Source organism: Sprattus sprattus, assembly GCF_963457725.1.
Source record: "Sprattus sprattus genome assembly, chromosome: 5".
NCBI classification, from domain to species: Eukaryota; Metazoa; Chordata; class Actinopteri; order Clupeiformes; family Clupeidae; genus Sprattus; species Sprattus sprattus.
This window is the reverse complement of record NC_137924.1, coordinates 19449545-19468069: the sequence shown is the minus strand read 5'-3', so window position 1 is coordinate 19468069 and position 18525 is coordinate 19449545. Positions and strand designations below refer to the sequence as shown.

General features: G+C 41.1%; 1 protein-coding gene across 2 annotated transcripts; it reads right to left on the bottom strand.

Moving 5' to 3' along the window:
• Positions 1–485: 485 nt before the first annotated feature.
• calcrla (calcitonin receptor-like a) lies at positions 486–18245 on the bottom strand. Of its 2 annotated transcripts, XM_080838386.1 has the most exons (14): positions 18092–18245; positions 14397–14514; positions 9038–9124; positions 7942–8092; positions 6902–7015; positions 5472–5584; positions 5252–5343; positions 5009–5135; positions 4749–4902; positions 4598–4658; positions 3783–3849; positions 3147–3365; positions 1542–1583; positions 486–753 (listed from the first exon to the last, which is right to left on the bottom strand). In XM_080838386.1, the coding sequence occupies exons 2-14, from the start codon at positions 14454–14456 to the stop codon at positions 535–537; spliced, it is 1506 nt and encodes a 501-aa protein (XP_080694512.1). In that variant the 5' UTR covers positions 14457–14514; positions 18092–18245; the 3' UTR covers positions 486–534. The 2 variants fall into 2 exon arrangements, with proteins under 2 accessions (XP_080694512.1, XP_080694513.1); XM_080838387.1 differs by lacking the exon at positions 14397–14514.
• Between the last annotated feature and the right edge of the window lie 280 nt (positions 18246–18525).

The window sequence follows — 18525 nt, the reverse complement described above, 5'->3', positions numbered from 1 at the left end:
GTACTGTCCTCTGTCATCTCAACATTCGCCGAATCACCATGTCATGTCACCATGTTTTTTGTTTTTTTGGTGAGTGAAATAGATAAGAATCAAGTGTGTGTTTTTGTACAAGGCATGTTACAAGAGCAAGTTTTGGTACTCATATCATATTCATATGACAACCTATACAGTGCTACGATAATTTCAGCAAACATACAACATTTCGTGCTCTCCGTGTTATGAAGACAACAAATAAAGACAGAAGTATATGTAAGGACCACTTGGAATAACCAGAATATTTAGGCCTAAGTGTTCTCAGCCAAAAAAGCAACTTTCAAATATTTTACACCTCTGTGACAAGGCCAATTGTGACGGTAACATAAGGAGCCCCAATGGAAAGCAAGTGCCCATATCATTTCACAGAGAAAATGAAGTAACATCTTACACAGTGTGATCATTTACCCCCCCCTCAGGAGACCCACCCACCCACAGTGCATGTGCTGCAAATGATGCCATGGAGGTCCAACCAGATAAGACCAAGTGGTGTGGCAGCACTCAGGCGAAGGGGTTTTCCGTTCTCATAATGGTCGAATCCATGTCGTGACAGCTTTTGCCGTTTAAGTGTTCCGAATGGCATTCCAGGCTGTAGCAGCCCTGCACTTCTGTGATAGACGAGGCTGTGTAGGAGGCAGACCGCAGGGCATCCGAGTGGGTCAGTGTGCTGCCAAACTGCATGCGGTACTGATTCCAGTGTCTCCTCAGAACGGCCTGGACCTGCAGAAGAGCACATTTCACAGGGGTCCGTTTTTTAAATCTTTTTCCTGAGGGGACGACATCTCTCAGACCAGACAATATTAACAATTAGAAAAGATAAAAGACACAGGTAGCAATGCCCACAGGGAGATAAAGAGAGTTTGACACTCTCGCAATTTGCTTTAATGAGCTGCTCACACATTTAAAGCTCATAAGAATTACCATACAGCCACTCCCTGACAGCTATCTTCACATTATGTAATTACAGTATTAACCTGTGACCTGTAAACGCCCATGGCAAAAAAAAAAGCATGGTCCTGTTACTGCTGACAGGGTTTGTAGTTTAACTGGACACAAAGAGGAAAACCTTGTTTAGTCTTGAGCCTGACAAAACATGACAGCTGTGTTTGCGGGCCTCTGAGTTTCTGTGTGCGTGAGAGAGAGAGGGAGAGATAAACAGCACGGGGGACAGTCAGAGAGAGAAAAACAGAGACAGAGAGAGAGAGAGACACTGGCAGAAAGAAAGGGAGAGACTAAGACAGAGAGAGAGAGAATGAGAAAGAGGGATGAAAAACCAGAAAGAGAGAGGATGTTTGCCAGCGTCTTAATGATTGTGAGTCTGAGAGGAGCCCAGGAGACCACAGACTCCCATGCCATGTTTTGTGAATGGAACTCTGAGTTTGACCTGCAGGTTAATCACACGGGTTGAGAGGAGAGGGGGAGGAAGTCCTATTCTATTCTCAGTGTCACTATTAGTGAAAAAAAAAGTCAGGGATAACTGTCAGTGAGGCTTTTTAAAAAGATCTTACCTCTCCATTGAAAAAGCAGAAGATGGTGGCCACCAGCAGCCCCTGGAAAATAAAACAGGCATCAGTGAGTTCTCCAAGAACTGGACATCTAAGTACCCTCCAATTCTTTGTGACTGTGCAGCCACTTTGCTACAAGAGCACCAACTGCGTACTCAAAGCAGACTAGAAAAGTACAACACCTATATGCACCATGGTGTCCACAACTGTCTATGTGTGCGCCTGCAAGCGAGTATAATCAAGGCCTTAATCAGTAAACATTTGCACAAATCAGGCATCAGGCAACTTGCTGTGTTTTTGCTGTTTTTTGCTTTTTGCAATGACCTATTAGGCAACCAGGCTGTGATGACAGATGGTGCCTTCGCTAACTCTTTCCTCCAATCATCATAGAGTTATATGAAAACATTTCTCTAGTGCCTTCATGTAGAGGAAATGCAATTCATTATTTATATGAGGGGCAATCTGTCTTTAGACAAACCCCCACAGGCATGCAATCATTCACCTTTTCTCTGACACATTAATTCATTCACTCCAGAAAACAGAACGAGTACAATTAATAAATGATAATGTGGGTAGCCAAATTCAACAGAAGCTGATCCCACGTCTCTATGCAGTAGCTTTAAGGCTGATAGCATGGCAACCATATGTTGAAGAAGTATGTGGCAGTTGGCATGCTCAATACTGTGGATGCCATGGTACGCAGATATTCCAAAAAACACGCCATGTCTTCACACATAGAGTAGCGACATCATGTCAGCTGACAAATCAGAGCTGCCGATGAAGCCTCAACTGGCTTAGAGAGGTGACACCCACTCTTCCCTGTGATCAAACAACATGTCTGCCCCTGTTGCAGCGAATCTTTCAGAGGACTCACATCTCCAATCTGTGCTACGGATCACTTCCCTGTGGCCTTATCACTCATGAAAGATTATTTCTCTTCTTATCTGGAAGTTAATACACAAGATGAGACTAAGAAAATAGTTTCCTGACCCCAAAACCTCAAATTCATTGTTTAAAACTACATTTCAGTGGCACAAGGGTGCACACTAGAGATGCAAACAAATGCTAGCAACACAAACAAATAACCCGTCACACATCAGTTTTGATAGAAATTAAGTTATTTAAAACTCAGCATTTGATTACAGCCAATGCTTACGTCTCTGTGACCTTGGTCACCACAACAACTGCGTTAGCGCTCAACATCATTAGCTCCTGACATAACAACATATCCAGATATGAAACAGAACAACTTGTGTACTTCGTGTTCTGGGCGACTGGGGACAGTGCAGAGTGGAACAGCTTCCATTTTGTCCCAAAGATTCAAGAAACAAAACACAACAAACAGTCTTGCTGGCAGGACTGCCAAACATTTCATGGTTCAAAAGCGCAACAAAAGAGCCTACTGTAGAGGAACATGGCAAAGTTAAAGGAACTGCACCCCAAGGAGAAACACAGAATGGGCTCCAGTTCTTTTTGTAGCGTTGCACTGAATTACAACTCAGTGCTAATTAGTTTTGAAGCAATGTTGTAACCCAAGCAATTGTGTGCCAACTCAACTCTGTCATAAATTCCAACAAGGGCTCCTACTCCTCGACAGCCCAGTCCTACCTGATAATTCATCAGGATGTGCATAACGTAGTCGTATATCTCTGAAGACACACGGCCCTCTGGCTTGTAGGGCAGCAGGACGTACTGAATCCCCAGCAGAGGGACCAGGATGAGTGTGGCTCGCACCGCCTTCATGTACAGACTGGACTCGGCCTGGTGGGTGACCTTCAGCTTGGTGATGAGGACCCGCACGATGTTCAGCAAGAAGAATAAGTTCACCTGGAACAGCAGCAGAAAACCAATTAATTCCGAACAGGACTTTTACTCCTGGCTTGCTGTGGAGAAGTTCACACACAGTGCCCAATATGTTAAGGGCGTGTTATTTTCTGTGTGTTAAGCAGGACTAGATGTATGACACTAATGTGGCTAATGCTATTCTCTGCCATCTTGCCTGCAAGGCTATACTTGCTAACTGGGTCAAAAGCCGGCACTGGGAAACCTTTCACTTCATTTTTCTGTTGATCTATGTTTTTAGAGGGAAGGAATAAATCCTTGGATGCACTAATTAGGAAGGTAAGGAGACAGAATACTTCCGTGAGCAACTTTAGCATGATAATCTGAGTCATTCATAACATACACACTGAAACTTTTTTTATTAGGTAATGAAAAATGTAAAACAAAACAATGCTGGCTTACCAATAGGGCCGCACAAATGGGGCCATGAATAATATATAGTAGCGATGTATTCGAGCTGATCCAGCAGCTGTGAATGTAGGGAAGAAAACAGAAGTTTTTCTTTTAGTCCCAAAATACAGTGTGATCTATTGCAGCCGAAGTTAATTAGCTTAATGCCAATGGGATCACACTAAGCTGCTTACAGGAGTCAGATTCAAGGAAACATTGGATTTGCTCTGAATATTTGAAGACACCAAGCACTCTCTAAGAGGAACAGTCCCTAATGACAGATTATGCTGAAATTATACAAAATGAGTATAAACAACTCCGTGCAGACTCCATGGATAATTGCTCATTGGGAAAGAATAATATAATTAGGCATCAGTTTTTGGTCCAGATCCCGGTAAAATATTAGCCTGGATCCGTCCACCTATTGCTCCCAGCTCAGTTTTCACTGGGATTATAGTCTGGAAATATTCTTCGAATGATGAACCACAGGGCCTACCAACCAGTGGCCAATGAGGGTGGCAAAGTCCAAAGATGTTGAATGAGTTCAGAACCTATTCACAAGGTGAAATCGGGTCTAGTTGCGCCAGGATAGTAAAATATTATAACTGCTGACATTCCTCTAACTAAATTTCCATCCAACACTTTCATGGGTCACACGTAAAACCATGGTCCATCTTTGGTCCACCATTCAATCAAAACCACATAATACTGTATACTCAATTCTGGCATGTGAGGTATTTCCAGTTGCCACAGACCAGCTGGTAGGCATCTGCTTCATATTCAGTAGTAACTCATCTAAAACTATACCAGAGATTTAATTCACTTACTTGTCATTGTAGTAGTAACTGCGAGCGATGGCATGTATAATAGCTGGTATTAGAGGGAAACCTAAGATAGATGACAGAAAACACGGGTGTAAGTAGGTATAGCAGTTTATGCATTAAAATGTTTGAATGGTGAACAATTAGTGAGACTTACCCCAGCCAAGCAAGTAGTACCACATCAAGTGCTGCTTTTCTGCAAACACTGCCACCACAATAAGAGTGTGCAAATAGATCCCCTCACACAGCATCCAGAAGTAATTACACCCAAATAGGTAAAGGTGGATAAACTGAGACACTTTGCAACTGCTCTGTAATGGAACATTTGTGGAATTTGAGTTAGAATAGATTCTTTCAAAGAAGTGTAAGGTTTGCTTTATCTTATTTAGTGGCCTAGGGTTTTTTGTTCCAACTTACTGGGTTTCTCTGGACTAACTCTTGATTGTTCGCCACAGCAGTTAACCAAATGATAGAGCTGACAGAGTTTAAAACAAAGGAGAAGAACAGGTTTTTGTGCAGGGTTATCCTCTGGCAACTTAGACTCCTAAAAGAAAGAGAGAAATCACTCTTTAATCCCTGAAATTGAACATTCATAAAGAATACACTTTGTAATATAACATACATATTAATGTGTAATGATGCAGTTAATGTTTCACTTACTTGAAATGGAAAAATATTCCTATTGAAACGAACAAGGCTGTTAGAGAAAGGCCATGTCCTATTAAGGCTAAGTACAGCAGGTTCAGTGCCGTCTGCAACATAATAAGAGGGAGACAAAGCCAATTAAAACCAACAGGTTGTACATGGCTGACATAATCTCATAATGTACACACACTGAGGAGCACAAATTAGGAATGAATTGCATGCTTGCCATACATACTATTCTGCCTTCCTTCGTGTGCTCATTGCATCTGGTGTAATTGGACCAGGTCCTGTTGCTGTCAGGATGTAGAAACCAGTTTCCATGGTCAGTGCAGATCTTGGTGACCATTTCTGTTTCCAAACGAGACAGATGCAAACATATCTTCACCACATTCTTTGCAACAGTGTTTTTTAAGTTTGTAAAATGGCTTAATAAAACTGCTTGTTTAAATAGAATATGAGCGTTTCTTAGCATGCATTCTTCTCTGTACTTGTGTTCCCATGGACTTCTGAAATGTCATGAAACATTCCAATTCAAAGGTTTGCATCTAACCAAGTCCAGATCACAAATTGCCGGCCAAGGTGGCAGATATTTAATTAAAACAGGTCTTCATTTAAGCACTTGAGCTTTTGAGCTGGCTGGGAAACTAACCATTAAAGTTAACCGATGGGCTAGCTTCTGAGCTACTTGTTGCTACCAGCTACAGGATAACCATGCTTATGGGGGTTGTTGTAAATTCACCTAAAGGCCAACACCCCCTGACGACATCTGATGCACATCAAAACATGTTTAGAACATGGTTCTATGTCTGAACCATTGAAATGGTTTGGCTTTGAATTAAAAGGTAACCATTGCCACTAGTAAACAAAACAACAAACAAACAAACACAGCCCAGTTTATCGTCAAGTCGTTTGAATAATAACTTAATGGTGCATTTCTAACTAGCCATTTCAATTTAAATTATGCTTAGGCACTGTGTTTCTGTCATTTTAATGCTTCAAAATATCGCTGCAAAAGTCATATTTACGGTATCGCTTTTAATGGGTGTTTCAGAATGTTATGGGTGTTTCATAACGCAAAGCTGCCAGTTGTCGCCAGCGAGCATTGGGTTTTCATTTCTCTACGAATTAACAAACATTTTACCTGTCGATACTTTAGCCTCAGTTAGAGATGAATAACACCATTCCTAATAGTGTGGGCTTATGCCCATGACAGCCCGTTGCTCTGCCCTGCTGATTAGGCTACAGAGTGACTCACTAGTGCCTCTTGAGGTACAAAATGGTATTATGAGAGAGGACGGTGTAGCTCTAGCCAATCAGCATGCTGATTTTAGTGCACACTGCGTACAGTACGTTTTTTTTTTTCAAAATGGTGATTGGATGTTTATCATTTCCTCATGTGTATTTTTACAACAGTCGATTTAACAATATGAAATGATGTGCTAATCGTACAGCCAAAATCTGTCTACAGACTTGAGAAAAATAAACACAAGAACACAAAAACACAAAACATACTATCTGGAATGGTTAGAATAACAGACACTATAAGAAAAATAAAGACAAGTCATCGCTGGCTGTTTTGTTTACTGTTCCTTGTGGTGTCATTGTAACTGGGTCAACTTGGGTGAATCTGCCTCAGTGAATCAGTGTGCTGTGCTTCAGTCTCACCAGATGGGTCGAAGTCCTGGAAGTAGTCTGGGCAGTGCTGCTCGGAGGTAATACCCGCCTCTGTGTCGTCCCAGCACAGCCAGCCATCCCACGTCTTGTTGCACACGGGACCGGCTGCCCAGCAGGGCGAGAGCAAAAAAAAGGCCAGCGTCACCACCGGCTATGACACACTTTCCAAAACAATGTGTTTCACGAGTGGTATTTAAGGGAAAGGCCTCAAACGGACAAAAGAGCCATCACAAAAGCAAAATGTCTGGTATTTTCACTGAAATTTGCAATGCAGTTTGATCATGCTTTACTCTGTAAAGTGGGAAGGCTTCATCTTTAACGAAAAGTGCAACCTGCATCTGTTTTAATAATCTGACACTGATCTACACACTAATGTTACCATTTTAGGGTTGGTGTTCAAATAATAGCTAGTTTGACAATTGATGTCTTATTTTAGTGTAATGCTCTAGCTGACTATTTGCACATCTTAGATGCACCTACTGTAGATATACAGCACATTGTAAATCCTTATTCAAATCACGCATTCAATCGTTTACCGATGCTGATGTTTTATTAATAACATTACACACTGTATTCACTTATAACATATGGCATGTTTTGACCTTTACTCCCTGTCTTCCCACCAGCATACAGTGAAGAGACATTTCACAACAACCTGCCCTTGTGCAATCTGTTTTTTTTTTTACAGGCTTGAAAAAGCAAATAGCTAAATGTTTCCCATCTTAATGAGATGATTACGGAATGTCCAAAGACTTCCTCCGGGTTCCAAGACTCTCCCAAAGGATTTTTAGAGTAAACTCAATCCTGCCTGCACGAGTACTGAAGCGATAAGCCCATTTCATTTGATGGACAGAACAGGGAAATTATACTTAAAAACTCATCAGTCAAAGATATTATCATCATTTTAATTTATAATTTTTTTGTCTATTTTGTTACAGTCTTCGGCCCCAGGGAAACAAACAGACAAACAAAGTCAATACAAGTTGTGGCTATGCTTATTGATAAAAACTACATAATAATAACGGCTCTACCTTTCCGCTCGCTAGTGTCTTTCATGATCCTCTGGTAGCACTCAAACTGGGCAGTCACTATCTTGTTCCTGGTGAAGGTGATCTCATTGTACACATGGTGTGTCGGCTGCTGTTGGCTTCCATTGGCCTCAGGGCTTGCAATAACACACACCTGGGATAAGAACAATAAATCTGGTAAATAAACAGAAATGAATCTGTTCATCACACCACAAAACAATTGCTGTTTAACAGCATAAAAGTAACCTCGTGAGTCAACTTTGTGTCAAGATATGATGTAAAAGTGAAAATACTGAAACTGTAGGACAGAGCAGCCGCATGTATGATACTATCACATCTGATCATCATCAATCTCACACAATAAAACATTCCCAGGGAGACACTGGCATGTTGGCACTCTGAGATTCTTCTGAATGAAGAGTGCGTTAAAAATAAAATGAATAATAATTATTATTATTATGTATGTAATCTTCTTCTGTCTGCCATCCAAAAGTAGCATAGTCATCACTCAGGAAGATATATGGTAACAATAACATGTCTGCCCAATTTTAGCCATCTTTGGCAAATCTGAAGAAACTTTATGAAAACATGACTTACTGTGTTTATCAAACATTTCATGTAAGCAAAATATACCACTTCACAAATAAGAATAAACAGAAAGAACAGCTGCCTGGTGTTAAACTGACATCTTGAAACCCTTTAACCTTTATCATCTGTAGCACTTCCTGGAAGCAGGGGACAAACTGGACATAATGTGCTTTTCCTCTTTTAAATATAGGCCACTATTTAATAAAATACATCATGACTATTACTACTACAAACTACAGATGAACAACCGTCACTTTGTTTCAGAATCACCTTGTCAGAATTTTAAAATTTAAATTTAAAAAAAAAATGTTTAATGAAACAATACTGGCATTAACTCACAAGAAACATACATTAACATGGTTACAAAAATTTGATTCATAAAATGCTAAATTCAGAACTACAAAAACGTTTTCTTTTCTTTCCCATCTACAGCAACATGAAAAAACATCTGTCCTCCCCATATATAAAACATCTGTCCTCCCCATATATAAAGCAAATTAGAGCATTTAACCTCAGAGACAGAGCTTAGTAGAAGGAGAGAGAGCATCCAGGAGTGATCCATCTTCTTTTCCGTCATTTCCAGTGATCCTCTCTTGACCTATAATGGAAGAAGGTTCAATAAAACACCATCCCATCAGAGATTTCTGCTCCCTCATTAAGTGCTGCTAACCGTGCCACGTTAAAAGAACCAGCCTCACTTTCCACTGATGTTCTCTGGTCAGTAATGGAACGCATGCATTTCCCGTGGGGGAAAAACCCAATTCTATCTCCTGTAGTCACCTCGTCTCACACTGCACTAATGGCTGCACAGCTGCAGGTAGGTTCTCGGCGTCACAGTCCGTGGAGCAGCGCAGACAGACTCCATGCACTCTGCGGCTGACGCACTCTCATGTGAAAAACGCTGCTTCAAAAACACCCTGGAGATAACCGCAAAGCCAAGTCCAGCGCAATGACAATGTGCTTGGACAGAGTACTCTCCACTCCAACCTCACCATATCACTACACACACAGTACCACCTCTTTATCTCAGACAGATATTATGTAACCAGTATGAAATGTAGGTACAGTTTTTGTGGAACATACTGGGCAGAAAGGTCCATTTGGGAGAGATCATGTCCGAGCACAAAGTGATGACACAGAGGGTTTTGAAACCTCCTGCAGTGAACATTTGGCAAACTCAGGGCAATATTGAATTACACAGTGCACACTCAATAAAATGCTTTAGAGAAACATAATCGTTCCCCTCTTAGAGCTCAGTAAGATTCCTACAGTCATAGCAGCAGGCTAAATAAGATTGACTAAAGCACATAAACTCATGGTAAACCTCTATATTCCTTTAATCTCTTGAAGATGTTAAAATTCAAAACAATCAGTCTATCAGTTTTCGGACTGAAACAGTGCCCCTACCCCACCGCTCTTGTCCTCTTTGGGGGGGTAACATCAGTCGGGGAATCATGGGGGTTATGGCTGACTGCCAGATCTGCCTGAGATTAGAATTCACAAGCCCCTCCTGAGAAGAACTGGAACCAAGACAGTAAAATATTGTGGCAACGCTAATTGGAAACAGATGAGAAAATGTGAACTGGGCTGTCACATGTTTTGTATATGCTTTTTTTTTTTACTGATTTACACAAGTATGGCAATGAAGTTGGGCTTGTGATGATGACCTCGTTGTAAGGTAGAGGATGAATTCAAATAGATTTATAGACTCTTTGTGTCAACCATGGCCTTCCTTAACCCCAATTAGGATGTAACGAACCACATAGAAAGATCTAAACACCATATGGCATTTAACAGTGAAGTAGAACATTAATTTAACTATGAGCAAAAAACTCCCCATTAAAATGATCCTTATTATAAAATCTTCTGTCTTGCACTCTATGAGATGTGAGAGCCATCATTGCCCCATGCTGTGAGTATACTGCAATACATCTGTGTAAGCAAACCCCAGGGACTGTCACAGTTATAATTACTGAGAGCATGGCAGCTTTAAACCCATTCTGTTAACAAAATGTTTGCCACTTTAATTAGCAGTAGCAGGACTTAACATGAAACCTCAAAGGAAACCGCTATAAGTGCCAGATTATGACAGCTCGAGCATTACCCAATGAACCCCAGATAATCTTAACAAGGCAAATGTGCTACGCACTTGAGGAATGTTAGTCTTAAACAAGGATCTTCTTTGTACTAATATACGTTTATATTAATATAAGTTTTTAAATTACAGTGGTACTTGTCAAAAGGCATACATAACAGATTGATCACATCTACATTTTGAAGTACTCTAGTCCTGTATTGATTTTTGACTTTGTTTGTTTACTGACAAACACAAATGATTCATATACAAATATACTTATTCATAAAGATAATATCAAATTCATAGAAAATAACTGAAGAACGCCGATGCTACTTTCATTATGTCACTTGACTGGCTTTCCTAAATCCAAATACGCTCATGCTGAATATTTCCCTGTGCTGCCTACATGGAGTCGGCTCTGTCTGTGACTTTTCCCTCCACTGAGCCCATTATCTCTAGGCAAAGTTGCATGTTGTCAACATCCTCCTCTCTCTCAGCCACAGGATGTTTGCAAGTTCCTCTGCAGCATTTAGAGATATGCGATTTTTTCCCCCTATTCTGGTCTGGGTTTTCTGCGGTGTGCTCCGTAACGTTTTTTTTTTTTACAATTTCATGTCCTGTGATTGTGCTCATAGACTTATCACCATCAGCCATACTGTTGACACTTCGGCAAATCGGCAGATACAATATTTACAGAATTTGCGACTGGCATTAGGAGAAAGTAATTGTAATAGCGATTCTGTGCGGACCTGATAAGAAGTGTGTACCTGTTTGAACAAAAACAAGCCCATTGCTTATATTTTCGTCTGTTGTCTTCTGGTGGGAATGCTCAGCATTGATCACGACGGCCTTTTGTTATTCTGTGTGCCTTTCAAAATAACTTTATTTCTTTAGATGGATGACTCAGTAAACAAATGATGTTTCAATAGAAGTTAATATGTGAAGGTCAAAAGGGGCATTCGAATGCAGCGTTTAAACGTTAATTGACTGGCAGATGTGACCTAGCTGTGTAGAGGCTAAAGGTTTAAAATATACTCAAAGATTCAAACAAAGCAAAATGAATACATTCCCTAAGATTGGCCCTCGATATTCAAAAATACACATTTAAAGTGAATCATCATTTACCACAGATACCACTATACGACAATTAAATATAGCATAAAAAACTAATTCACAAACACTGACAAACAGGAACAGACAAGCAGTGAATATCTTCAGTAAAACTTGTGTTGCAGATACCCACAGTAAGATCATTTTCCCTCACAGGTGAATGACAGCACGCTTGCGTGAATGTGATATGACGTGCTTTACTAGCAGACACAGGCACCAGGTGTCCCACCCAGAGCACACTGGCATTCTCAGGTGTCACAGGCAGGCCACCCAAACAACACGCATCAGACGAGAGCCATGGCTGTGGGCGCTAGAATTTGAGGAACTCTCCAATCCAGGCCATTCTAAAGGCCCCTGATGCAAATAGATGCAATCGGCCCTTTTATGGTTTTAATTAAATGATGTCAGATCGCTTCAGGCAAAAGTTAATGTTACTTCTTTGTATTATGTGCCTACAAGTTATACAAAGGCTCATATGATTCCAATCTTGTGGCTGTTGGGTCTGTGGCTCCGGCAACACTTTGAATTAGCCAGGCACGAAGCTCACATTGACTCAGTGTTTGCCACAGGCACCACCAGATGTCAGAGTCAAAGAAGAGTGCAACAGCCAAGCCAGCCATCCTCCTTTTTTAAGGCAATGCAGCAATCATCAGATGAGAGATGAGGGACCACTCTTCATTTTTTTTTTACCTATAAGTTCAAGTACAATGGCATTTGTGAGCTTGTGGGCAGCTCAACAGCATGTGTGGGTGAACGAACGAAGGGACGGCTCTAAAGATAAGCTCATAAACACGATTCCCACCAACAACAGTGATGAGTAATCCAGATGCCAAGCTTTTTTCCCAGTGACCGTCCACAAGCCTCGCCTGCTAGTGCCAGCCTTTGCCAGCCTTTACGCATGTTCAGGAATACCTGTCATTGTTCATAAGAGCAGCCGGAGACAAAAGCAAACCCATTAGTCTATATGGTGTTTGCGTGTGTAGAAGCTCTTCAGTGGATTCCCAGGATGGAGGAGGATATGGCGGTAATTGCCTCTTTAATGTGCTGTGGTAGGGACTGCTGTCAAGGGCTATTAAGTTATTTCATGAGGGCAACGCAGGGAGGCTTTCCACATGTAGTTAAAAAACCAGGGCAAACGCATGACATCAATAACCCCCAAATTAATTATTTTTGTCCCCCACTACAATGGCATTCTGCTCAGAAACTATTTTATTAATGCTGCTTCAAGACAATGCCTAGAAATAGCCACAGTATCCTGATGATGAATCATGGTATTCAAGTATCAATATGCTGTCATAATGGGCTAATCTTTTCATGTCTACTCCATTCCAAGAAGTTATAATAAACCAGACCATTAGATTCCAGCCGTGGTCGTAATGATCAGGGTGCAAATTGGCCATGAACAATTTTAATTGCTCTCCATGGCCAGTGTAATTAAAGCATCTGGTAACCATTGCAACAGCATGGTTTCTCATAGTGACCTCAATTTAGCTCAAAACCAGGGATGGTTCCCTTTCAAATCGGTCCCAACTTATTTGTTAGTTGTGCACACAGACAGTATCTATTCCCCACACCACATCAGAAGGACGGCTGGAGTACAGATGTCCAGAGTTATAAACAGTATTAAAATACAGCCGTCTAAAATACACTGCAAAGCCTTAGTCTGTCTTCAAGAATGGTACAGTCCGTAGGGTATTTATGTAATTTGCTCCATTCTGCCCTGTGTTGTTAACAGCTGCAATAGCCCTCCCCCTCCCCTCTGAGAGAATGTTCTCCATGCAGAATTAAGTTGAAAACTGCGGACGCACACAACCAGTTCATGCTAACACACTCTCCACACTCTCCAAGAATGACAGTAATATGAGACATCCTCGCCGGGTTATTCTGGATGTGCAAAACAAATACAGAGGGCGAAAATAAAATGAGCACGAGTTCAACCAATATAGCACCTGTAGAATTAATAACTGCCCTAGTCTATATTAAGGTTGGGGTTGTAATTTGGGTTATAAGTGTCATCTATTTCTGCACAGTTGAAATAACCTGTGGCCTCCAGGAAGCTTGTCGATACCAAATTTATCTCAGTGATATCTCAAACACCCGCAGAGCCAGTTGATTGCATTTCTGTTGTCAGGTCCGTGTTTGACTTTAATATCTTCACCGGCTACTTCACAATAACCTTCAATTCATTCAACACATACTTTCTCACTTTCCTTATACCCATTGTCATCTCTGGCAAGTTTGTGATCTCACACATTAACATCATATACAATCATATCATAACACTACTTCCTCCTCCTCTGCCTCTTGCAAACAGTGAACTGCCAAATCTTTTCAATCTCTTAAACAGTGCTGCCACAAGTTTAATTTCAAATCATTAAACAACTCCCAGAAGCAATGCCAAATGTTTATAAATGTCCCCCCAAATCTTCATCTCTTTGCAGACAGACACAACACCAAACGAGTGTGCAAGGACGCTATATTAGTTTCTCATGCCCAGTGAAGGGCAACAGCGGATGTTTCTTGCAGGTACTGTGAGCCCCGAGAGTCTCATAAGTTCAGCATGTACCGCTAAATTTAACTTAGAAGTCCCATGCTTGGGAGATGGATTGAGTGACAAACAATCACAAATGTGTTCTCAGTGGTTAATATAACAGTCGGATTGTAAAAATGGAAAAAGAAATACCCAGAAGGGGAGTACTGCTGGTGGGGAGTGGAACGGGTGGGGTGGGGGTGGTGGGGTCATTCACAAGAACCGATCTCCCAACGAATATCCGCCCATGTTCAGCCAACGCTCCATATGACTTGAGCCCCAGGGAACGGAGATAGAGGGGGAGTGAGTGAGACAGAGAGAGAGACAAAGTGAGAGAGAGACAGCGAGAGAGTGCGGATGTTCGTGTCACTCGCCAGAGCCCTGCAGGCTCTCCAGTGACAAAAATAACCCTGTGAGCCTGATCAAATTCACGCCTGTTTTTAGACAGACAAGGAATTGCCCCTCCAGAGTACGAGAGAAAGACCCTGAACTTGAACTGGCCTGGGCCACTCACTTCACAGACCCTAAACAGCCTTGATCGGCTTTCAGTGGCCTGACAGTACTTTGTAAATATGTGCCACACAACACTGCACAAACAAAACCTCGAATGACCTTTGCTTGATGAGATTCAAATGAGAGAAACATGTCAGCCTTCGCACGTAAGTGAACATACAGTGAGATGGCACCGAGCTCAGGAAGGTTTTTTAAATGTTTTTATTTAAAGATCTGTGCATTGGTGAGCTACTCAGCCCAAATGTGACTACTAATGCAATAATTACCTTCTCTCATCACACATGACAAATCCGCTTCTCTTTCTCATTTAAAGAACATGTTGAAATGGATAAGCTTCAGCCTCTCTATATGCATACCCAAGTGGACTCACAGGGCTGTTAAATGCTTGCTATCCCTGAACCCCCTCCTCCCCAGGCCATGAGAAGAAGCCACCTCCCAGTATATAAATCAGATAGGCCTGTGCCCATCCCCCCCACCACCACCACCCCGACTCGTCAGTTTGTTTAGTGCACATCTCCTCTGGAGCACCCTTTGAAAATCTGGTGGTGCCCCAATCTACCCACACAGCACGGGTTTGGTTATTTCATCATTTTGAAAAAGAAAAAAAACAACACCCTCTTGTGCTGTCATCAGCTATGTGATGATATTACACAATGGGACTCAAACAAAACAATCGGTCCTCTTGGGAAACTAGGGAACCTACCAACATGTACAGTCATTTGAAAGATCATAAAACGTGTCAGAGAGGTTTACATCACCAAAATGACTAGCAGGAAATTTTCAATTAGGTCCTCTGCACCCTCCCACCCCTTAAGGAACTTATCCAGGGGCTTGCAAATGGCTTGTTAATGTAATAGTTGTAAATAGTTGATGTAACCCTATAGCCAGGCCGGTGGTGACTGGTGAGTGATATAGCCCTGTTGTTTGGATAAGGGGTTTAATTATGCGCAGAATGCACTCAAACACACAGGAAAACTAATAAAGCCAAGAGAGCGGGGAAATGAGATGGTGTTGTTAGAATGGGTGACGGCTAAGGACCCAGGAGAGAGCCTGTGAAGGACGTTGAGCTATGATTAAAAGAGCACAAGTGCATGTGTCCACCTTTACCTTTTATGACTAGGGAATGAGTTTCACTCTTCTACACACGTCATTCGGCCACTGCTTTCATCTCTCTGGTATCCCGCGGGTTAGTGAATGTCTATTCTCCAAGTTTAGTTTATCTGTGTGTGTGTGTGTGTATGTGTGTGTGTGTGTGTGTGTGTGTGTGTGTGTGTGTGTGTGTGTGTGTGTGTGTGTGTCTGTGTGTCAATGTGCTCTCGTTCCCATCTACATCCACTATAAGAGTGTACATATTCACGCACCTGAATTGCATGATTCTAATCACATAAAGTACATGTTCCCCCTATCATGCTTTAATTTCAATTTCCATTCAATTAATAATATAAATGACAATACATTTCTATAAATAATTTTCAACAACTTATTAGGTTGATTCAACTTGCAGTCAAAATTTAACCGAAAGGGACGAAACTCAAAACCACAAGGCCACATTATGTCAGTCACATTAAGTCAGAAGACACAGAGGAACTCCTTTCTATGCATGCAGTGGTCAAAACACTGGCTCATCCAAAGTGAAAATGTTTCTCAAGAAAATATTATTATTAGCATTTCTACCATTGTGACGTTGTCAAACACATCAGCTAACAAGCTAACTGCCACATCACTGCCTCTGCATTAGCAAAGCAATGTGTAACAACAACTGGGCAAGTTGGATTTATTTCTTGGTAAGCCGTTCCAGAATTGTACTAAATACAAATCAAATTCAGTAAGACCATGTGTAATTACAACACAACATAGAACTATCAAAGTGTTACTGTGATGATGTACTAACTTTAGGCCAGGTCATAACCAGTGTTCACACACATATACACAAACACACACACACCACACACTCACACAAACACACACATAGACAGACAAACTTAACTTGGATAATGTAATCCATCTAAAGGTCCCATTTGCATACAGCCCATGCACTGCATTTTCGTAACGGTCCATTCTGATCAGTTTAGTTCAAATATATTGTGTATCATGGTGATGGTAAGGGCTCTGTGAGCAATGTGGGGCAACCGATGGGACCTCTTTGTTTTCCTGACATTTAAAGCCTCCTCAAATCACACGGCCAAGCCATAGTGTCGACTATAGGCTCGGCAGCTTCACGCATGTATACTGAAAAGTTCCAGTTATACTAGACACACAGCTGGGCCAGTAGTGATTGGCTGTTCTCTACAATCTGATGCATATTGCAATTCACAGTAACTGACTGGGCCCAATAATGTCTTGTACAGTTAGTTACAGTTATAGTTTCAATTATCATTCTTCTGACAATCCCACCCGTCAAAAAACGACTTGCATATTTCATGCTGAAATGTTTACATGCAGTATATGCTACAGAGTACCAAAGAGTTATATCAAACAAGAATCAGGTTTGCTATTCAAATACATTGACTTGATGGAGCCATTCCAAAGAAGCCGCTCTAGTTCGCCAACAGGTATGTTTGTTGACATTATAGGTCTATTATTCAGTAACGTCAGCTCCGTCTCCAAAAACTGGTTCACAAACATGAATGGACTGATACAACGTACGTTGAATATACAAATGCTTCTTTTTATATATGAATGGATTGAAAAATAAACGCATGTTATTTTGCACACCTTTCGGATATGAAAACAGACGTCAATTAATGAAGATAAACAGCTTCTCTTCAAAGTCACTTTAGGCGCACGAGCACAAAAACATACATTGTGACGACAAAGCATATCCAGCCAAACGCGACTAAGATTAGACGTTAATGCCAAATTGCCTCATCTGACTGTCAAAATGTTCACTAACTGACCGAGTATATGCAATTTCTAAAGAGTATTTTCTCAGGACCTCATAGTCCCCCTCTGATTACAAATTAAATATCCCCGCTTTACTGCAGTATGTGACCTGAGCTGGTTACTTTTTTGGTTCAAAGGTGTTCCCCCTCAACCTACATAATAAATGCATTCATGAATTGAAACGTTTGAAAAGACATCACGTATGAATAACTGATAATGCATTTAGATTTGTAAACATTCTTTACTAAATGAATACAAGTTAAGTAAAGAATAACCTTAATACTTTCTTCTTTACAATATTTTTTACAATTAAAACAATAGTATGGCTGGAATACCGTACTACAGACACTTGTACTGATAGGGAGTCCCCACGAAATGTAGCCTCCTAGGATACTTTCGATGCCAAAACATCTCAGCGAAGCAACATCAATTACATTCATGTTGGATCTTACCTGCAAGTTATATCCAAACCAGATATGAAGTTGGGTATCCGTTCATGTACAGTTCAGCCTTGTTTCCACTTATGACATATAATTGGCCACTTTCCTTAAAATGTCGAAGGCGTTGGTAACCGCAAAATCCCCCTTGCAGTGTCCCTCGTCCGGAGAGAGATGTATGCACAGTGCGAAGCGGTGACTGCTCTCAGGTTGTAAGAGATCCACTACAGTGGCTTCCTGTTACATCACAGATATTCCCCGCCTCAAAGCAAATGTCCAAATTGTAGAAGTCCACTTTCCAAAGCACTGTTTAACTCTGGTCAATGCCATATATTCAAGCGAGTCAATACATTTAAGCCTGTAACTTGATTTATATTCAAAAAGTACACTCAGGCCTATTCAATCAGAAAGACTGATTATCACCTACGGAAATGCATCTGACATCTTAA